Source organism: Colobus angolensis, unplaced genomic scaffold (assembly GCF_000951035.1).
Source record: "Colobus angolensis palliatus isolate OR3802 unplaced genomic scaffold, Cang.pa_1.0 Scaffold75, whole genome shotgun sequence".
Classification (NCBI taxonomy): domain Eukaryota; kingdom Metazoa; phylum Chordata; class Mammalia; order Primates; family Cercopithecidae; genus Colobus; species Colobus angolensis.
In genome coordinates, this window is record NW_012121265.1 from 12,390,233 (window position 1) to 12,413,528 (window position 23,296).

Below are 23,296 nucleotides of genomic sequence, written 5' to 3' on the forward strand. Positions count from 1 at the left end.
TATGAGAAGCTGAATGATAAAGTTGGTTTGAAAACTATTTTGAGCTATCTCTATGTATGTCCTACCAACAAGCGTAAGGTAAGAAATGTATATTCAGCATGCTAATCCTTCATGATGTGACTTCTGTCTTGGTTGGCTAACATCTCTAGCTACCTAAAAATCCATTATAGTTAAGCTGGGATTAGAAATGTAAAGAGGAGTTGATGGATGTTAAGGTTGTAAAATGTGTGACACATCATAATTTTCAGATCAGCAGCTGTGAATGTAAAAGGGCGAGGGATGGGTAGATCATTACCATTTCCGAAAGGCAGCTACAAAGAATGAGTCTTGTTGGGTGGATGCTGCTGACTCTCTAGTAAGAGTTCTGACCAGTCAATCACAAGAATCAGAATGAGTCTTGACAAGACAGCAGAAAAGATGGATTTTCATCTGATGGCCCAGTTTTTCCTCGACATGGAACAAATAGATTAACTAGAATTTAAGGGAATGCATTGTCCTACAGCAGATAGGAAGTTTCATTTTTAAAGTTTGTTCAGTCTGCACACAAATGTCAGGATGAATGCAACGCATTTAGCAGAATAGAGTAGCTTGGAAAGAGTGATAAGGTTAGTCCCTTCTGAGCATGGATCTTAGCTGCAAGAAACCTTGGAGATCATCATATACAACACCCTTATTTTACAGATAAAAAAACTGAGATTCAGAGGAAAGAAATAGATTGTGCCCATTGCAGAGTTATGGCCATAATTAGGACTAGAATTAAGGCGTCTTGGTTAGCAGTCATACTTTTTCCACTATGTCATACGTCTCCTATTAAGAGAGCTGATCTACTGCTCGGATATGTCATTTTTTAGGAAGAAAATATTGCTTTTAAATGAGAAAGACATTTATTTGTCCCAGAAGGAGAATGGTACTACATCTGTACCTTTGTTTTTATAAACTTGCATTATCAAATTCTGAATTCTGACATACAATTGATAAGTAGTACATAGGTTACATGAACTAATAGTATTAATCTGATCAGGAAATAGAAACGTGTCATTCATTAACATACCCTAAACCATAGTGTGTTATGAAGGTAGCACTGATGTCTATGTTCTCATCTCAGATTTTTCATTAGCTACTGTTGGTGACCTTGGGTAGGGTCTGCATTTTGCCATCTGGACTATGGAAGGTGGTGAAAATATCTCTTAAGCAATCACTCTCAATTCTGGCTGCATGTCAAAAGGTGCCCTCTCAATTCTGGCTGCATGTCAAAAGTGATCCCCAAATTTGCAAGCCCTAGCCCCACTGTGTCCGGAATTGGTGGGTTCTTGGTCTCACTGACTTCAAGAATGAAGCCACGGACCCTTGCGGTGAGTGTTACAGTTCTTAAAGATGGTGTGTCCAGAGTTTTTCCTTCAGATGTTCAGATGTGTCTGGAGATTCTTCCTTCTAGTGGGTTCGTGGTCTCGCCGGCTTCAGGAGTGAAGCTGCAGACCTTCATGGGGAGTGTTACAGCTCACAAAGGCAGCGCAGACCCAAAGAGTGAGCAGCAGCAAGGTTTATTGCGAAGAGCGAAAGAACAAAGCTTCCACAGCAGGGAAGGAGACCCAAGCAGGTTGCCACTGCTGGCTCAGGCAGCCTGCTTTTATGCCCTTATCTGATCCCACCCACATCCTGCTGATTGGTCCATTTTATAGAGAGCTGATTGATCTGTTTTGACAGGGTGCTGATTGGTGTGTTTACAAACCTTGAGCTAGACACAGTGCTGAATGTTGCATTTGCAATCCTTTAGCTAGACATAAAAGTTCTCCAAATCCCCACCTGACCCAGGAGCCCAGCTGACTTTGCCTAGTGGATCCTGTGCTGGGGCTGGGGGAGGAGCTGCCCACCAGTCCCCCACTGCGCGCCTGCATTCCTCAGCCCCGTGGAGCAGGGGGCGGTGCTCTCAGGGAGGCTCATGCCACGTGGGAGCCCACTAGGGTGGGGGAGGGGCTCAGACATGGCCTGCGGGGAGGTGGCTGAGGCCCTGCAAGAATTTGAGCACCTCACAGGCGGGCCAGCAGTGCTGGGAGACCTGGTGCATCCTTCACAGTGGCTGGCCGGGGTGCTAAGCCCCTCTCTGCCCAGGGCCGGAGGCACCGGCCAGCCGCTCTGAGTGTGGGTCTGCCAAGCCCACACCCACCTGGAACTCACACTGGCCTGAGAGCACCACACGCAGCCCCAGTTCCCATCTGCGCCTCTCCCTCCACACCTCCCCACCAGCAGAGGGAGCCAGCTCTGGCCTTGGCCAGTCCAGAGAGGGGTTCCCACAGTGCAGCAGCAGGCTGCAGGGCTCCTCAAGTGTGGCTAGAGTGGATGCCGAAGCCAAGGAGGCGCTGAGAGTGAGCAAGGGCTGCTAGCACATTGTCACCTCTCAATCCCCCCTCTAAACAGGACACCCCAACTACTGTTGGGAATTTGGCCGATGACTGCTCTAGCTACTTCCTGCTGGATAGGGGCGATGAAGGGGCCCTGTGGTTGTAGTGTTCTCCAGAGGGGAACTCTTTAGGCCAGTGAAAGGGCCAGCGGATCAGTCCAAGGGTCCTCAGTAGAAGTTGTTAGTTGAACTCATTTGGGGTTCCATTTGTAAGACCATCTGTAGCTTGATGGCCTGGATTCTAGAGGAAACAAGTTTAACAAGGAGGTTAAAAATACAGGGTCCAAAGACGAGAAACAGCAAGATGGCTGCCACGGGACCTAGACAGGGGAGAAGCCATGTTGCCCAACTCCAGAGGTTGGTATAAGAATTTGAAAGGCGTTGCCTGATTTCAGAAGCCTTTTCCTGTAAATGCCGGGCAGCATCTCCTACTATCGCTGACTGGTTAGTATAAAAACAACACTCCTCCCCTAAGAAGGTGTAGAGTCCTCCTTTCTCCACAGTGAGGAGGTCTAGGCCTCAGTGGTTCTGGAGAGTCACTGTTGCTAAAGAGTCTATTTGGTACTGTAGAGTAAGGATAGATTTTGTTATCTCTTGTAAACTGTGTGAGAAATCATTTGAGAGTGTGTGGTAGTAGGATAATGAAGTAGATAAACTGGCTATTCCGGTTCCTATAGCAGTAGCCATTCCTAACCCTATAAGTAGGGTTATTAGTTGTATGGCTGTAGATCTTAGGCCAGTGCCTGACCAAACAGATGACGGCTATCCCTAAACCCCCGGGGCAAGACTGTCCACGTAAGTTGGAATGTGTGGTCTGTGGGATCCTCAAAGACAAAGAGAAACTGGGAGTCAGAGCACAGGGGAATATAGAAGAAGGCATCCTTGAGGTCCAGAACTGTGAGCCATTCTGCTTCCTCTGGTATTTGAGAGAGCAGAGTATAGGGGTTGGGTACAACTGGATATAGAGGAGTTACTGCCTCATTGATGAGCCTAAGATCTTGCACTAGTCTACACTGACCATTCGGTTTTTATACTTCTAGAGTTGGGGTATTGCAGGGACTGCTGCATTTCCTTACTAAGCCTTGAACTTTTAAATGTTTAACAGTATCCTGTAAACTTTTATGAGCTTCAGTCCTTAAGGGATATTGCCTTCGATAAGGAAAAGTGGTGGGATCCTTTAACCTGATTTGGACTGGGTGGGCATTTTTTGCCCTTCCAAATTGTCCTTCCAATGCCCAGACTTGAGGGTTGATTCCCTCTTCAAGTAGGGGACAACAAATGGGTAACTTGTTCCCTATATTCATGTAGATAATAGCTCCAGCTTTGGCTAATATATCCCTCCCTAATAAGGGTGTGGGACTTTCAGGCATAACAAGAAAGGCATGTGAAAAGAGCAAAGTCTCCCAATTACAACTGAGGAGGTGGGAGAAATACCTGGTTATAGGCTGTCTGTTACTCGGATGGTAACAGACCTTGGGGACAGTCGTCTAGGAAAGGAGATCAACACGGAGAAGGTTGCGCCAGTGTCCAGGAGGAAGTCAATTTCCTGGCCCTCAATGGTTAAGCATACCCAGGGCTCAGTAAGGGTAATGACATGAGCTGGTGCTTGTCCCAGGCACCATCAGTCCTGTTGTTGGATCATCTGGTTGGGGGCTTCTGGCCCAGAGAACCTTCATTCTCTGGGGCAGTGCACCTTCCAGTGATTGCCTCGGCATAGTGGACATGGATGAGGGGCAGCTCGTTTCTCACTGGACAGTCTTTTTTAAAGTGTCCTTGTAAACCACACTGATAACAAGCCCTACCGGGTGATTGGCCTGCTCCATTTTCTGTCCTCTCTGAACCACCAAGATTTGTTTGTCTGAGGGCCATGACTAAGGCTGCGGCCTTTCTCTGATCTCACTTTTCCTTTTGGACTTGTTCCTCTTGGTCCCTATTATAGAACACCGAGGCTGCCAGGTTTAATAACTCCTCCACATTTTGTTCAGGACCCAAGGGCTTGCTTTTGGAGTTTTCTCCTGGTATCTGCGGCTGATTGGGTAATAAACTTATCTTTTAGAACCAGTTGACCCTCGAGTGATTCAGGTGACAGGGGAGTATATTTTCTTAAGGCCTCCCATAGCCGCTCGAGGAAGGCAGAAGGATTTTCTTCCTTTCCCTGAGTTATGGTAGACATCATTGAGTAATTCATGGGCTTTTTCCTAATTCTCCTTAGTCCTTCTAGAACACAGGTCAACAGATGTTTATGACTCCAGTCTCCATGATCTGAGTCAAGGTCCCAGTGGAGATACATACCGGGGATGGCTTGCTGACCAGTAGGGAATTTGTCCCTTTTTTCGGCTATCATTCTATCATTTACGTGACTAACATACCAAGTATCTCCAAACTCTCGGGCTGCAGCTAAAGCCTCATTCTTTTCATTAAAGGCCAGGGTTTGATCTAACAGTAACATGATATCTCTCCAAGCGAGGTCGACGGTTTGCCCTAAGCCCTGTAGGACATCTGTGTACCTATTAGGATCATCTGAAAACTTCCCCAGGTCTACCTTGATCTGCTTCAAATCAGAGAGAGAGAAAGGGACATGTACCTGGGTTGGGCCAAATTCTCCTCCCCCTACAGCTTGAAGGGGACATAACCAATAGCCTGGTGGTTTTTGGTGCTTTAGAGATTTCTTTGCTATTTTCTTCTGGGCAGGGGAAATTAGAGGGGGATTATCATTAATAGGAAGGGGAGCTATAGGGAAGTTAGGATTTGGGGGTAACCTGAAAGTTCCTCCTGTGGGATGTAAATTGCAAGCTTTGCCTAGCTGTGTATTCTCCTTCAATGAAAAGAAAGCTTGGACATAAGGTATTTCACTCCATTTGCCTTCCCTCTTACAGAAAAGGTCAAGCTGCAGAATACTATTGTAATTTGTACTTCCCTCAGGTGGCCATTTTTTCCCATCAGAGAGAGAATATTGGGGCCAAGACTGAGTGCAGAAAAAAATGAACTGCTTCTTTTTCAGGGTTTGTAGGTCAAACTGGTCCCAATGGCTTAGGATGCATTTCAAGGGTGAGCCTGTTGATGCCTGAGTGTTTCCCATCTGAAAGACAAAACCGCCCGCAGTTTTGGTTTGTTTTGTTTCTCCCCCTGCCCAAGAATCCGCAGCAGTCCCTGGATCCTGCTGATCGGAATAGTTGGGCTCACCCCTGCCCAAGAACCCGCAGTGGTCCCTGCACCCTGCTGATTGGAATAGTTGCGCTCACTGACACAGCAGCAGAAACACTAGTTTTCCTCCCAGACCACAAGGAGGACCGAGGAAGGTCGGATTTAGTGACCCTTACCGTCACATTCTTGAAAACCTGTTAGAGTCCTAAGCATTCTTCTGTTAGTATTGGGACCTTACCCATGCCCTGTAAAGATGTTATGCCCCAAAAATGAAGTGGAGGGCCATACCCTGAGGGAGGGAAGGGATCTTGAGTTGGAAGAGTGACACCTTTTGTCCTCACTTATATGAATAGGAAGGATACAATTTCTGAGACTCCCCATATTGTAGCTTCAGGAATAGCTTTTGTTAGGCCTGCTAGTCTGAGGTGGGATCCTAAAATTCCAGATAGTCTCTCCTACATTGGGACTTTGGGCAAAAATTATGTCTTTCTGATTGGTGAGCCCAGGTGCCTAGAGAAGGTAACGGAGTCCTGGAGTTTATACTAGAAATCATTCTTATAGGAGAAACGAGTAAAGCATCAGAGACAGGGAGCAATTTTTAGAAGCAGGACTAACCTCGGAGAAGAGAGGCGAGAGGAAGTTTGTCTGACAGGCATTAGGATCCAGGAGAGAAGGGTCAGGGTAGGTAGAATAGATGGGGGAGGCTTGCTTGGGTGACATGACTTTTGAGAGTTCCCCTCATGGCTTCAGGGTCAACCAACTTGTTGTTGGGACCCCAGAGCTCAATGGCTTTCCTTTCTGTTGACCCTCGGCTCAGCCCAGAAGTAGAGGAAAAGTGGAAACTGGTTCCAGGCAAACCAATGCTCCCAACTCCAAAGAGTTGGGGGCTGTTAGAGAGCCCTTTCCCAGAAAGCCTGACACCCATGTCTTTAGTTCAGTGGCCACACTAGTTGCTTTTAACTGGCCAATAGGTGCCCAGTATTTAGCCCCTTAGAATAGTCCTATTCTAAGGAAAAATAGGACAGAATAGCAAGTGAAAAGGATCCAGTGGTACTCACTGCTTGATGATAGGCAGTGGTCTCACTTCTTGGCAATAGGCAATAGTCCCTTCATAGTCACCAAAATGTGTTTGGAATTGGTGGGTTCTTGGTCTTGCTGTCTCAAAAAAAAAAAAAAAAAAAAAAAAAGAAAGAATGAAGCCATGGACCCTCACGGTGTTACAGTTCTTAAAGATGGTGTGTCCGGAGTTTGTTCCTTCAAATGTTCAGATGTGTCTGGAGTTTCTTCCTTCTGGTGGGTTCGTGGTCTCACCAGCTTCAGGAGTGAAGCTGCAGACCTTCACAGTGAGTGTTACAGCTCTTAAGGCGATGCGTCTGGAGTTGTTCGTTCCTCCTGTCCGGAGTTGTTTGTCCGTCCTGGTAGGTTTGTGGTCTTGCTGGCTTCAGGAGTGAAGCTGCAGACCTTCGTGGTGAGTGTTACAGCTCATAAAGGTGGCGCGGACCCAAAGAGTGAGTAGCAGCAAGATTTATTGTGAAGAGCGAAAGAACAAAGCTTCCACAGCGCGGAAGGGGACCCCAGCGGGTTGCCACTGCTGGCTCTGGCAGCCTGCTTTTATTCTCTTATCTGACCCCACCGACATCCTGCTGATTGGTCCATTTTACAGAGAGCTGATTGGTCCACTTTACAGCAAGCTGATTGGTCCATTTTACAGAGAGCTGATTGGTCCATTTTACAGAGAGCTGATTGGTCCATTTTGACGTGCTGATAGGTGCATTTACAAACCTTGAGCTAGACACAGAGTGCTAATTGGTGCATTTACAATCCTTTAGACAGAAAAGTTCTCCTAGTCCCCACCCAACTCAGGAGCCCAGCTGGCTTTGCCTAGTAGATCCCATGCCTGGCCCTGGGCAAAACTGCCTGCTAGTCCTGGGCTGCACACCCGCACTCCTCAGCCCTTGGGCGGTGGATGGGACTGCGGGCTGCAGAGCAGGGGGTGGTGCCCATCAGGGAGGCTTGGGCCACGTGGGAGCCCATCGAGGCAGGGGGCGGGGCTCAGGCATGGTGGGCTGCAGGTCCCGAGCCCTGCCCCGCAGGGAGGTAGCTGAGGCCTGACTAGAATTCCAGCACAGTGCAGGCGGGCCGGCAGTGCTGGGGGACCCAGCGCATTCTTCGCAGCTGCTGGCCCAGGTGCTAAGCCCCTCATTGCCTGGGGCTGGCGGTGCTGGCCGGCTGCTCCAAGTGCAGAGACCACCAAGCTTGCATCCACCTGGAACTCGCGCTGGCCCAGTTCCCACCCGTGCCTCTCCCTCCACACCTCCGGCAAGCAGAGGGAGCCGGCTCCAGCCTTGTTCAGCCCAGAGAGGGGCTCCCACAGTGCAGCGGCAGGCTGAAGGGCTCCTCAAGCATGGCCAGAGTGTATGCCAAGGCTGAGGAGGCGTCGAGAGCAAGCTAGGGCTGCTAGCACGTTGTCACCTCTCACCACCACTGTTGCTCTGGATTAGGGTTTAGGTAACTATATCTTGGTAAAGCTCCCCAGATGCTTCTGATAGGTATCTAGGATTAAGAACTACTAATATAAAGTGTAATTTTCACTCTGGCTGTAAACATTTCAAGTTCTTCAGTAGAGACTGCATAACTTTTCAGTTGACTCTGGAGTAAGAAGAAGAGAGAAAACCCAGCTAAACCGATTACCAAGTATATAAGCATGGTGATTTACTTAATCTCTCCAAGCACAGTGGGATTCAGTTTAAAAGGGGGACAGTTATAGTACCTACCTCATGCGGGAAGTTGTGAGGATTATATGAAATTAGGCATTTCAAGTGCTTAGCATAGAATTGTAAAAGCTTAATTAATGTTTTCTCTGCATTTCATTCTTTTTTCTTCCTGCAATGTCCAGCAGAACTTTCTGTGATGATAGAAATTTTCTTCTAAGCTCTTCTGTACTTTAGACATTAACAATTTATGGCTGTTGAGTATTTGAAATATGGCTAGTGTAACTGAGTAATTAGATTTTAAATTTCATTTAATTTTAATTAATTTAAATTGATATAGCCATGTGTGGCTGATGGTCACAGTACCACACAACCAATAGTGTCAACCTCACAAGTTAGAACTATACCCCAAACATTCCTATCTTCCCTTAACTGGCTGGTTACTTCATTAACAGTTACATCTAAACAATTTTGATCTGCTGTATGCAGTCCCAAGTTGAGGAACTGAACTTATATCTTTTATTTTTATGATGAGATTTAGTTGTTTGTTGGCTTTGTATCGATTTTTGTAATCTCTATTGATTTTTCTTCAGTTCACATTTTTAGCAAATTTAATTTTAACAATCAGCAGACTGTATGTTAGGCAATGTGCTATGCACTGTAGGATATAAAGAAAAAGAGGCCAGCAGCTCATCCTCAGAGGTCCTATGTTCCAGTACTAGATGTGGCATGACATTTTGTAATTTAAAGATCCCTGAACTAAGATTCAGGAATCTAAGTCCCTGCCTTGAATCTACTTCCACCTAACAGGCAACTCTGGGTGAATCATTTACATTTTCTCCATTTGTAAAGAAATATAGGAAAACGGAATAAATCTATGCCTGGAAGACACCTCAGAATAATCAATGATACTCTCTGTTTCATTGACGCTGTTAGAGAAAAACATGAAAAAAACAAACAAACAAAAAAGATGCCAAATATCGAATCTGACTGTAGGCTTTTCTGTAGCTGCAGAAGATATGATGATGATCCGGAAACTCCAGGATTGTTTTCAGGAGGAGGACTTAAGGAGTGAGATGCTCAAGTCCAGATGTAGCTGCTAAGACTGGAAGGGAAGCAGAGAGTTAATAATAATACAGCAACAAGCCTAACCATCGAATCCACTCAAGTCAATATACCATGAATCAGGCTGCGTAATTAGTCCATAGTTACCTGAAGGACGTTTAAAGGGGCATTTAGCCATGGGCATTTACTGATCTTAAGACTTGACACTCCCTAGTTCTAGAAAAAGAGAAGTCCCTGTGCATGACTATGAGGGAATGGCTTTCTCTGGGACTGTTACCCTTCAGAGCAGAGGTGGTCCTGAGCTGTTTCAATCACAATGTTTTAAGTGAACCTAGAGGAAGGGATCTTTTCCTCTATAGATAAATGAGGCCCCTATAGTCACTTTCTGAGATGCCGATAGATTTAAGAAATATTGGAGGACGATGAAGGTCTTAACAATGGTACACAAATCAATAAAGTTGACATAGCAGTATATTTGTGCACAGTTTTTCTACTTAAGAGGTGAATTTATTACTATGAAATATGTATTCCGCCCACCCAAAGGACATATTGGAATCAAAGAGATAGTACTTGCACAACATTTTAAAGTGTGAATATATCTTCTCCAGTCAATGAGAATTTATGTTAAAACAAAAAGAAAAAAGAAATTTCAGGCTCTGTTAATTATGCAGAACAAAGGCAGTACTCAAATGTGCTCCAATTTTTCTAGGACTTATGCTATCTTCCAGTGAAAAGGGCAGACTCCTTTAAAAAGTTGTATTAATTCTCTCAGATCTCCAGGGTGCTATCTAGCAAGTAAAAATCTTTTGTACCAGATACTTCTCTCTGCTTTTCACACTAGTGGGAGCAACTGGAATAAAACTGACAACATCAGGGTAACTCTCTGCATTCCCCGAAACCTGTTTTTTGCCTTCACATTCTTATAGCTATTTTTAGCTGTTTGTGTGGACAAGAGCAGTTCTTCAATCATCATGTTGGAAACAGCAGGCTTCATGCCTTGGCTTTGCAGGCAGCTTGTTAGGGGCACTACCGGAGATCAGAGTCCAGAATAAAGCAGGATCTTATTTACAGTTTAAATTAATGATCATCCATTGGCTGTTTCCCTGCAAGCCTGCTGTAAATTACAGCAGCTTTTCTTGGCTAGGTCTGTTACAGTAAGAGCTGTAATCTCAACATACGTCAGTGTAAGAAATCTTGACTAAGAGATAGAAAGAGGGGTCCTAGGTATTAGCCTAGATCGTTCATACTCTCTTTCAAAGGAGACCTGCATCTGGCCGCTGATATATGAGGTTGGCCCAAAAGAAAAGGCTGAGTGGTCCTAGTGCCAGAGGAAAGGCAGGCTGGCTATCTGTCACCATGTCTCAGAGGGAGAACAGTTCCCCCCACCCCAATTTATGATAAATCCCAAGGCTTGTTTGTGTCAGCAGAGGTTTATTGGTCACCTACAGTCTGCTATAAGAAAAGATGATCTAACCTGTACCGGAAAGGAACGGCTGGGATGCAGAAGGTGATGGGAAGAACTAATACAAATGTAGCAAAGAAAATTACAAAAAAAAGGTTGGTTGGGCACGGTGACTCACCCCTGTTTTGGAAGGCCGAGGCAGGAGGATCACGAGAGCAGGAGATTGAGACCATCCTGGCTAACACGGTGAAACCCCATCTCTACTAAAAATACAAAAAAGTAACTGGGCGTGGTGTTGGGCGCCTGTAGTCCCAGCTACTTGGGAGGCTGAGGCAGGAGAATGGTGTAAACCCGGGACACGGAGCTTGCAGTGAGCTGAGATCGCGCCCCTGCACACCAGCCTGGGTGACAGAGTGAGGCTCCGTCTCAAAAAAAACAAAGTTGAAATCTCTGTTTTACTCTCAACTTCTCTCTGAGTTGACATGTATTCTGCCTAAAAAGAAAACTTCTATATACTCTGTGTGTCTTTATCAGCCATACCTTTCCCATCACCCCCAACCAACCTGAGCTGTTCTCCTTTCACAAGGGATCGTGTAACATCTTCAAAGATTAAAGAATATAAAACCACTAGTAGAATTCACTGGGGAATGAAAGAAAAAAAGAAGTGTTTTGTTTTGGTTTTTTACTTGGAAAAACCAATTCTTTTAGTTGTTTTATCCTTGTGGTTTCAGCACATTATATTCTAGCAAAGAAAAAACACAGACAGTATTTGTTTTTTATGTTTTCTGCACCCCCTTCACACTCCATTTTTCCTCATTTCTGTGTTATCGCCACTTAATTTACATCATTCCTGCTGAGAGACTCTTCCAAGACTTTCATTCTATAAAGAGGACCCTAGCTCCTCAGAACACATTGGTCATTCCTACGCGTCTCTTGGTACATACCAGCATTGAACACTGTTTGCATTTTCTCCAGATGTTTAAGTTTTAGTTACCCTATTGTATGTGACACTTTCTAAATGAGGGTTTGATTACTGACTTCTTGTCTCTTTAAATCTGAGCATGTTTAATTCCTCTTGCCATTTGGTTGAGTGTTTTGTGTGTCATGTAAGTGACTTTTTTTTTTTTTTTTTGAGATGGTGTCTCACTCTGTTGCCCAGGCTGGAGTGCAGTGGCACAATCTTGGCTCACTGCAACCTTGAACCCAGCCTCCTGGGTTCAAGCAACTTTCTGCCTCAGCCTCCCAAGCAGCTGGGATTACGGGTGTCCACTACCATGCCCAGCTAATTTTCATATTTTTAGTAGAGATGGGATTTTACCATCTTGGTCAGGCTGATCTTCAGTTCCTGACCTTGTGATCCATCCGCCTCGGCCTCCCAAAGTGCTGGGATTATAGGCGTGAGCCACCACGCCCGGCCTTTTTTTTTTTTTTTTGAGATGGAGTCTTGCTCTGTTGCCCAGGCTGGAGTGTAGTGGCACGACTGCAACCTCCACCTCCTGGGTTGAAGTGATCCTCCTGCCTCAGCCTCCTGAGTAGCTGGGACTAAAGGCATGCACCACCACACCAAGCTAATTTTTTAGAGACAGGGTTTCACCATGTTAGCCAGGCTGGTCTCGAACTCCTGTCCTCAGGTGATCCACCCTCCTCGGCCTCCCAAAGTGCTGGGATTACAAACATGAGCCACCACGCCAGTCCCGTGTGTGTGACTTTTGAGGACAGCAAAGAGGAATGAATGGTTGATAGGATCCACCATCTTCTCTTAGGAAGAATCATGTATTAATACTCATTAAATCTGAACCTAAAAGATTTTGGGGATATTAAAAATCTACTCTTTTCTTTAACAGATATGGAAACTGAGTCCCAGAGAGTTTAATGACTTGTCTGAAGTTACATGCAGCTGGGGAATGATAAGCTAAGATCATTAGACCTTGAAAGTAAATCTTAAATGCCACATCTTCCATAAAATTTAATCAATTTCTCTGATGAGACTTGCTCACTCCCTCTTATCTCCAAGACATCTGTTTTCTTTTTTCTAGCACTTCTGATTATAGTTGTTCTTGATCATGTCTAATCCTCCCTTTAGAATGCAAGGTCCTAGATGACATAAAGTGCCTAAATCAGCTATGTATTCTTTAATGTGCTGAGCATAGGATTTTGGTATACAGTAGGTGTCCAAAACATGACTGAGTATTTGAGTTGAACTTTGGTTCGCTTTTGGACTCCTAGGCTGAAACTTAAATGAAATGCTCTGTGAAACTAGCTTTGACTCGTTTATTTTCTCTAACTATAAATTTAATTATTTCAAGTGAGTAAACAAGAACAGTAAAGAACCTCTGTAGGTTTTAGTCATTTCTAGGTCATAATGTATAATTTTGTCTGTTCTAACCAAGAACAACATGATTAATATTTAAAATACCAGGACTTTGCATAGCACTCACTTGACATTATCTAGCGAGGCCAAAAGGAGCTAGCGTATTGTATAATACATCAAAGCGGGTACGTGACATTCCCTTGGCGGACAAGCAACACTTGCTCATTCCACCCTAACTCTTTTATCTGTCCCTTTGTACACAAGATCATCCATTTGCCTCTAATCTTTTTAAAAAGAATGTATGTTTCATTCATAAAGAAATGGGCCAGGTGCTGTGGCTCACACCTGTAATCCCACCACTTTGAGAGGCCGAGGTGGGTGGATCACCTGAGGTCAGGAGTTTGAGACCCGTCTGGCCACTATGCTGAAACTGTCTCTACTAAAAATGCAAGAAATTAGCCGAGTGTGATGGCGGGTGCCTGTAATCCCAGCTACTTGGGAGACTGAGGCGGGAGAATCCCTTGAACCTGGGAGGCAGAAGTTGCAGTGAGCTGAGATCCTACCACTGCCCTCCAGCTTGGGTGCAACAGAGTGAGACCCGGCAAAAAAAAAAAAAAAAGAAAAAGCCACGCATGAATTTAGAGACATGGTGGAAGTGGCATTTTCCAAACTTCAATAAAAGTGACTTGTAGATAAATCCTTACTTGCCTACACTTAACCTGAGGAATGATGGCCAAAGGGAAAGGTCCTCTCCTTTGATCCTTTTTGGGTACAGCTGAGTGTTTATACTGTTTCAGTCCATGAAGCATTGTTCTGTTTCCTTCTTGAGCATTAAAAATATAAAATCCAAGAAAGCATGCTGCATCTGTATTTTTACTCGGAGTGATTTTCCAACAGTTATCCCCTGGGTTTCAAACGGGCTACAGAATAATAAGTGCAGAATGCTCTCTTTGAAACAGGGCTGGAGTGCCAGGAGCAGTGCCCAGTAGACAACCCCTCATCACTCCAAGAAGTCCCCGTGTAAGCCCCTGGAACTCATGGGCTCTTTGGAACATAGAGAAAAACAGCACTGATCTAAGACACTCTTCTCTGTGTACACGGACCTATACCTGAAATTGCCGTATATCCTGTATTAGTTTATATAGATCAAAGCACCTACTATAACATCCATAAATTTAAAAATGCTAATAAAACTAACTCTGAAATTTTAATACAATGTGTTACATTACACAGTAAGTACCTAGTTGATTTTTCTGGGATATTATCTGTGTCTCTCTAACACTGATGTTGTAAAAAACAAATAAATTAATGATAAATCAGGTTCAGGCAATAAATTCTGATCAATGCATACATTCCAAAACTTACTTTTTCCTTCCTCATATCTTTTCTTGTCCCTTATATCTGCTAATTTGCCTAGTTCTCATAACTGATCAGGTTAACTGGTGGTTTACTGTTTTACTTCATGCAGCGTTAAGTAGTACTAAGTACTTCTTTTTTTTTTTTTTTTTTGAGATGAGGTCTCGCCCCGTCGCCCAGGCTGGAGTGTGGTAGCGCAATCTCGGCTCACTGCACGCTCCGCCTCCTGGGTTCACCCCATTCTCCTGCCCCAACCTCCCGAGTTGCTGGGACTACATGCACCTGCCACCACACTCAGCTAATTTTTTTGTATTTTTAGTAGAGACGGGGTTTCACAGTGTTAGCCAGGATGGTCTCGATCTCCTGACCTCATGATCCGCCTACCTCGGTCTCCTAAAGTGCTGGGATTGCAGGTGTGAGTCACCGCGCCCGGCCTAGTACGAAGTACTTTTTTGATAGAAAGAAGCTTCCTGCTTAATTAACATAACACATTTGTTATTCTTCATTTGTAAGGTGTTATGTCTGTCACGTATAAGAAGCATCTAATACATTACATATTAATCATGAATTGGTGACTTTAAAAACTAAGTTATATCTGTATGATGATCCAGTTTATATGTTATTGACATTTTAATTCAAAATTGTATTAGCTACATTTATGTATTTTTAAAAGATACAGGTAGTTAGCTAGCTCAATAAATAGGTAGAAAGGTAATAGGTCCACCTATAAATCTCTTCTAAGTTTAGATAATGCTTTTTTTCATTAAAAAGTAGAACTCTATCTTTTGGTTTTATACCTTTTTGACAAATGAAATTAATCAAGGTAGTAATAGCCTGAATTACTCTCTAAATATTATGAAGATTGATCTGGAAACTGCACATTTTTTATATCACTGAGTGGTTCTTGGAAAATAGGTTGCCTCTGTGGCCAAGTGATCAGAAATACTTAAATACAAAAGGAAGCCTTTTGGAAGCTGACCATTCTTCAAAGTAAGCATAATAGACTATCTGTGTAATCTTCTTTGAGAACAATTTGTTTTTAAAGTTATCTATCTGCTTATTTATTTATTTATTTATTTTTGTCTCATCATCTGTCCTTATTAGAGCTCATGTTCTCTGAGTCTGGCTGGCCAAATATTAAGTGCCCATCTATTACCCTTTCATGAAGGTCAAATGCATTATTTCTCATTGGTTCCAAGTTATGCTCTGCTGTGGAAAATGGTCAGAGGTCTTTTCAACATTCTGATCAGTTTGCTTCCAGCACACTCCCTGTGGTTTCTCAGGGGTTTCCATCATCTTGTGTTTGACATGCTGTATCTAGAACATTTGTTTCTAGTGAATAGTCTGTGCTGCTCTTATGATGGATGGAGATGAATGCTGGCCGCTACAGGAAATTTGCTGTATTTACTAGGGTGGAGATGTTTCACTCCAATGTATCAGAAATGCCCCAAGCTTTCTCCTGGTGCTGTCACAAAAACAAAGTCAATGTGGATGAATCTTTAATAAAACCACTATTTCTCCCCTGGAGAAATTAAGAGTATACCACCAGCCTCAAGGGCTAAATTGTTTCTATTCAAATGTTTCTTTTGCTGACCGACCTTTCCCTTGACCAAATCTTCTTTTCATGGTTTTGTCCTTTTGTTCCTCAAAGCATTGCTTCCCTATTTTACGGGGTCCTTGACCTCTAATGTGCATCTTGTTTTATAATCTTTCAAGTCAACTACTTAAATTAAGTTTTGCAGAACAAAAACTATAGCTCGTAGGTAACAAGTAGGCTTAGATGCTCGTAGGTGAAAAGGCCTGCTATATGGGATATATACGATGCAAGAGCTGGGAGAGAAAAATCTTTTCCTGACTGCTTGGGGCAGTGTTTGGGGAGTAGAATACTAAGTGTTACCTTGATTGACAGCATCTGGCACCAGAAAATGAACACGCTTGTAGTGGAGAAAATGACCATGTGGATGAATCCAAAAAACAAAAGATATGTAAAAAGAAAACATCTGGAATACACAACCTCTCACAGATAAGAGGCATAGAAGGAAGGATATAGAGGTAAAGCCAAGAGAGAGAAGAGGACAGAGATTACTGTGAAGAATTTAAAGTAACCAAAGTAATGAGAGAATGCTAATACAAAGAGCACAATGAACACAGAGGGTAGAAGAAAAAGAAACAATAAAATTGTAAATATTTTCAGCAGTAGAAGTTTAAGAATCTCTTGAGATCTCTCAGAGAGAGGAGAGCTAATTTACCAGGAACTTATTAAGGCTTTCAGAGGGAGTACAATTTACCCTTATCTTTCTGTTCTTCCTGAGTGGTTTCAAAGGGGTAAAAGATGTTGATGGCTGTGGTTGAAATTGGTTTTGCCAGGAAGGAAAACACAATTATGACTCAAGTGTAGGGGTGTGGCAGGCCTAGATCTAGGTTCCCTAGCTCCCCTGCAACAGATTCAAATATCATCGCTGCTGCCCACACTTAATGAATTTTTGTCCTTTTAATGCTCTTTCTCTTAGCTACTCCCTCATACCACTGTGCATTGATCTCCTGTATTTATATGTATACCTTGTATTTTCTGTACTCCTCATGTAGACCAACTCAGCACGTATTTCCTCTCACTGCAGAGCTACACTTTGTCATTTGAAAGTGGTCATTATGAATTTTTGCTCAGTGGTGTCATTAGTTGTAGAACAATGTTTAATATAATGGACCCTGGAGCCAGGTGGCCTGGCCTTAAATTCCAGCTAAGCTACATACTAATTCTGTGCCCTTAGACAACATGTTATTTGTTGGTTTGTTTGTTGTAAAACCCTCCATGACACAGTTTTCTCCTCTCCAAACTAAAATATAATGATTGTGTCAACATCCTAAGATAGTTATGGGAAATAAAGAGTCAAAACCAGCAAAGAACAGTGCCTGAGACCTAGCAAGCATTCAACAAATGTTAAGTCTCATTGTTACTCTTCTTAATTGTTTGAAATTATATGGCCATGCCTTTATGCTGTTTTTTGTCAACTCATCCAGAAGGTATTAAATGCCTATTTTGTTCCAGATCTTTTTTAAGAACTGGGAAATAGAAATATAAGACATTGTTCTTCCTCTTAATGATTGCACAGTCTGGTAGAGGAGATGAATGTATAAACAATCTCTTACAGCACAGTACTTACGTATCATGATAGCTCTGTACATAGAACTCTATCTTTGGAGACCAGGAAGGTTTCACAGAGAGGCAAATATTTGTCAAAGGAGAAGGGGAAAGGAAAATGAAAACACTCTTTCAGTGTATTTAACTATAGTTTCCCATAGTACAAGCGCACAATGCATATCTTGGAATAGTTTTCAGATTTAAATGATTAAGAGTGTCTATTTTGATTATTAAAACATGTTAATTTCCACTGATATCTGACTATACTAATTAAATGCTTAAAATGTCCGGCTGGGTGCGGTGGCTCATGCCTGTAATCCCAGCACTGTGGGAGGCGAGGCTGGTGGATCACAGGTCAAGAGATGGAGACCATCCTAGCCAACATGGTGAAACCCCGTCTCTACTAAAAATACAAAACTTTGCTGGGCGTGGTGGTGCATGCCTGTAGTCCAAGCTACTCGGGAGGCTGAGGCAGGAGGATCGCTTGAACCCAGGAGGTGGAGGTTGTAGTGAGCCAAGATCTCGCCACTGTACTCCAGCCTGGTGACAGAGTGAGACCCCATCTCAAAAAACAAAACAAAACAAAATCCTCATGACCCATTTGAATGACAGTTTTTATATAAGAGTATAATTTATTTTCAGTTGCAATAAATTTTCTTCCTGTCTTGCTTATAAAATCAATATTTGGGCAGTGGGATGTTATTAATATTGAATTAATAGAACTAAAATTCACCTTATTACAGATTTGACATATTCAGCATGTATCTTAAGTACTATTGGCCAGTCAGAACTATTGATGAAATTTGGAGGTATAATATTAAGAAAAACTTAATTGACGCGTTTTATTGAACACCTGGGTTGTGCCTTGTTCTCTGCCAAAATGAAGGTGAATATAAAAGAAGCATGAACCTTGCTATGCTCTTACGGAGTTTACCATCCCAGTTCAGGGATGCAATTAAATAACATAAGGTAGTAGAGTGGGTCGTACAGATGACAAAGGCTTTAAGAGTTTAGAGAGGGCTGTAATCTCACATAGTCAGGGAAGCAGCATCAAAGGGCTTAAGCTGACCAATGAAGCAGATCAGCGTAACACAAAGTCATGACATTCACAACAGAAAAATACCATTTAGTTGAACCAACATTTATTGACTGCCAGGCAGTAGAGATACAAACATGCATAACACAGGGCCCTGTCTGCAGAGAGCTCACAGAAGGAAGGGAGAAGTATGTAGTTAGAAATGAGCATCGAGTTTATACTGGTAAAGGTACTATATCTTTCATTCTCTAGAATCTTAAGAATTTGAAGTTATATGTTACACATTCTACTCTTTTGCCTCCTAAAGCTTATAAAATGTTCCTTTGAGAGATCATTTATGTAAATTGTTGATGTGGAGAATACAGTCTCTCTAAACTTATTGGACCCTGAGGAGGTGGCATGGATCACGGGAGTGGGTGAATATTGGAAACGATGAGGAAATGAGAAAAATGGAGTAAAATATAGCAATAAAAGAAACAGCCAAGCATTTGTGGGGAAGCAGGAGGGACTGGTGTTCCAATGATTAGTACTTCATCTTCTTCTCTGCTACTTTCTAAAAAGGGCCCAAATTCCCTTGAACAAGAATAACTACAACTTTAAATGCAGATGCTATCCCCATCAGCATCCAGATTTCACTGGGATGGATGTAACTTTTCTTAGGAGCCAAACCCATCCAACTTGGCGCTAATAATTAAAGTGTTTGGATTCAAGGCTGTCCAGGAAAACAGCTGAACCTGTGCTGGGGAAAGAGAGACTGGATCTTACAGGAAGGCATGTATTTGATATTGAAGTAGTCTGCTTTCTTTTGAATCTCTGTGATGTGTGTTTGTGTGCGTCCACCACTTTTACTTTATTAGTGCATTATTTAACCAGCTGATTTACATATTTTCTCCACTGGCTAATACTGTCTTTGTTCCTTCGGCCCAAGCCCTTTGTGCTTCTATTTGGAAGCACATTGCTGACATTTACAGACTCCCACAGAGGACTCAGTCAATTACTACCATAGATGCCCATTGTTCCAAGAGAGCTGACCTTTGCCCCTAGGCACCAATTAAAATCCACTGCTTCTTGCCCCTGCAGTGCCAATGCTTGCTGTAATTCTGGCTCGATGCCCAGTGCAACTGGTGGGATGCATTCATTTTAGTCTTCTTTTTATTATTGTTATTTTTTTCAAACAAGAAGAGACCTGCAAATGAAAATGTATGCTTTCTTTAAAAGAAGGGGCAGACCACCAGAATTACCAATCATTTTCAATTAAATGACCTTTTGTGTCAACATAAATAATGACCCTAAATAAATAAAATAATTAGGAAAAAATTGGGAAGTTGCCTGAAGGATTATCCCAGCTTCAAAAAACAGCAGAGCTCTCTAATTACTTCCTGATGATGATTTGTTGCTAATTGCAGGGCTATTCTGCCCTAGGCATAGCTGGGTATGCTCTATGGCAAGCTGACAGAGAGACCAAAGTCCCAGCATGTGGGACATCAGGCACTGAGCCCTCTACCTGTCAAATAATATGAGTTACCAACACACTGCTAGGCTGGTAGCCTCTTAGGTAAACGTAAGTTTCTTCCTATAATCAAATTTAAGATTAGGGCATTTAGAGCCAGAACTAGTTTGTCTGAAATCACAGATGTTCATGGTAGCAAGAGTGATACTTCTGACTGACCAGTAGCCTTAAAGATATGCTAATTTAGATAAATAAAAATGGAAAGGTATTGAAAAATGTATAATTCCCATTGTAACTTTATTCACTTTTCTATTTCCACTACCTTCTATTGTGCTAAGGGTGTGATGCTGCTGACATTTTAATGGGATTTGAAGCCAAATTCTATCAACCAAGTTATTTTGGTAGAAATGGCCATAATATAAACACAGTGGCCCAGAAAGAAGTATGAATATACTCAGATTGAGGCAAGAAGTCCCGATTCACTTTTCTATTTCCACTACCTTCTATTGTGCTAAGGGTGTGATGCTGCTGACATTTTAATGGGATTTGAAGCCAAATTCTATCAACCAAGTTATTTTGGTAGAAATGGCCATAATATAAACACAGTGGCCCAGAAAGAAGTATGAATATACTCAGATTGAGGCAAGAAGTCCCGATTTGCTAAAAAGTAAATGGAGCTTGAAATTTGCCTTTCCCTGTTTGATTTAAAATTCCAGATCTAAGCAAGTTAAAGCTTGACAGAAAGAAGTGGCCTCTTCTTGTAGAAATAGCCTCTTCCTCCCACTTCCTCCTTGCACTTTCAGTGCTAACAACCAAATGCAGAAAAGGCAATTAATTATTTGATCTGTGGAGGAAGTGGTTTCTGCAGTTATATTTCCCTTCTCTTCCCCTCTGTTTACTATTTGAAATTGTATAGACTTGTGAAGATTATACTTGCATGAGGGCTTAAAAATTCCCAAGAGCCATAGCATCTCACTTATCCCACCCCACAGGCCTTCATGGTATAGACTGGGAGTATAATATGATGCATAGGAGGCTATCTGGCTCCCTGGAGACCCAAGTCAGCATTCTCTTACCCAGGTACCGATGGAAACTGATCAAGCTCATTTGATAAAGCCCAGAAGATCATCAAACTCAAACCATGTGGCTTCAATTGTTACAAATACAAAGTTTTACCCATTGTTCGTTATGTTCCTCCCATACATACCTAACTCGAGGGAGTTACAAAAAACACTGAAATATGTGGGAGAGGGCCTTGTTGAAATTGGATATTACCTATTTACAACTGCTTTGTTTGTTGCTTCTATCATTTATTTTCTTCCCTCTCTCCCTCCCTTTATTCCTTACTTTTTTCTTTTCCAAGTATCATTTATTTATTTGAAGGTCAGAGGCCAGGCAGGGTGGCTCACGCCTGTAACCCTAACACTTTGGGAGGCCAAGGTGGGCGGATCATGAGGTCAGGAGATTGAGACCAGCCTGACCAACATGGAGAAACCCCATCTCTACTAAAAATACAAAAATTAGCTGGGTGTGGTGGCACGTACCTGTAATCCCAGCTACTTGGGAGGCTGAGGCAGGAGAATTGCTTGAACCACGGAGGCAGAGGTTGCAGGGAGCTGAGGTCGCGCCACTGCACTCCAGCTTAGGCAACAGAGTGAGACTCCATCTCAAAAAATAAAAGTTACATAAAAGGACAGAATATAAGACCACCTTGTGTATTTACAACATAGTATATTTTCAGAATTATTACAGAACCGTGTGTGTGAATGTGTAATCATCACATCCTTATAAAAATACCATGAGGTGGGTAGGAGAGGTTAAGGCAGTGCTGCTTTATCTGTGAGGCCTGGTTAGTGACTGATTGCCTTTAACTGGAACCCCGATCTTTGCATTTCTGGTCTATGTTCTTCTGTCATAGTTTACTGTTTTCCAAACATTGCTCTAGTTTTCTTGTCTGGAAGGTTAGTTTTTACTAGTGTTCTTCAGGCTGATTCCTCTGTAGATCTTCAATAAATTTCACGTTTTAAATACAAATTATATAATCTCAGATAAAATACAAAGCACAGAGAAAATGTAAAGGCAAACCATATGTCATATTTTTAAGTTGCCTTATGTAAAATAATTCAGCCTCCTGCTTGTCATTTCTGGATAACAGCCTTGACAGATTTATAGGATAAGCTTGATGCTTTTAGAAGTCTGAAAAGGATTCTATATCGAGGATCCCAAGAAAACCTTGTAACTCCAGGTCTCAGTACTGGTTTCTAGGAAGGACTCCGTAAATACTTGCCAATAAGTCAGTGAGTAAATACATGCGTGCATGAATGAATATAATAGATAAAAGGAAGTTGGTGGATTTTCTCCTTGGTATTTCTTTTGTTTTTGTTTTGAGACAAGATCTCACTCTGTAGCCTCAGCTGGAGTGCAGGTGGTGTGATCATAGCTCACTGCAGCCTTGAATTCCTGGGCTCAAGCAATCCTCCCACTCCAGCCTCCACTGTAAGTAGGGATGACAGGCACATGACACTACCCACTGTTCCCTCTGCCAGCTAATTAGAAAAAAATTTTTTTTGTAGGAACATGGTCTCCCTATGTTGCCCAGGCTGGTCTCAAACTCCTGGGCTCCTGCCTCAGCCTCCCAAAGCTTTGGGATTGCAGGCACAAGTCCACTCCGCCTGGCCCTTGATATTTCTAAGATTAGAGTTGCCAACAATAATCAAGATAGATTTTGAATGGCAGGGAGATGTCATGCCATTTCTGTAACAAGACAATATTTCTTCTTCTAACTTTAAGATTTCCTGGTGGCCTGCAGCTGCCTCTCTTTACTCACAATGTACATTCATTTACTCTGGGTTTCTTTTCTCCGTTGGAGGGAATGCGTTTCAGAAATGTGCCTGTCAGGCCGGGAGTGGTGGCTCACATCTGTAATCCCAGTTCTTTGGGAGGCTGAAGTAGGTAGTACCACAAGGTCAGCAGTTCGAGACCAGCCTGGCCAACATAGCGAGACCCCATCTCTACTAAAAATACAAAAAATTAGCCGGGCGTTGGGGCGGGTGCCTGTAGTTTCAGCTACTCAGGAGGCTGAGGCAGGAGAATCGCTTGAACCTGGGAGGCGGGCGTTACTGCGAGCCAAGATCTCACTATTGCACTCCAGCCAGGGCGACAGTGCAAGACTCCATCTCAAAAAAAAGAAAGAAAGAAAAGAAAGAAACAAAGAAATGCGCCTGTCCTACTCACTTATCTATGGCCAGTGTCATGAGGGACAATACAATTCGCTGATATTTGGT

The 23,296-nt window shown here is 42.9% G+C and overlaps 1 protein-coding gene across 3 annotated transcripts in view; it reads left to right on the top strand.

Annotated features, from left to right (window-relative positions):
• The window catches only part of SORCS1 (sortilin-related VPS10 domain containing receptor 1), a 591,520-nt gene that overhangs the window by 328,809 nt on the left and 239,415 nt on the right, over nt 1–23,296 (top strand). For all 3 annotated transcript variants that reach the window (XM_011927917.1, XM_011927918.1, XM_011927919.1), the window contains exon 4: nt 7–78. In XM_011927917.1, the coding sequence (XP_011783307.1) occupies nt 7–78 (72 nt within the window). The remainder of the gene's footprint in view (nt 1–6; nt 79–23,296) is intronic.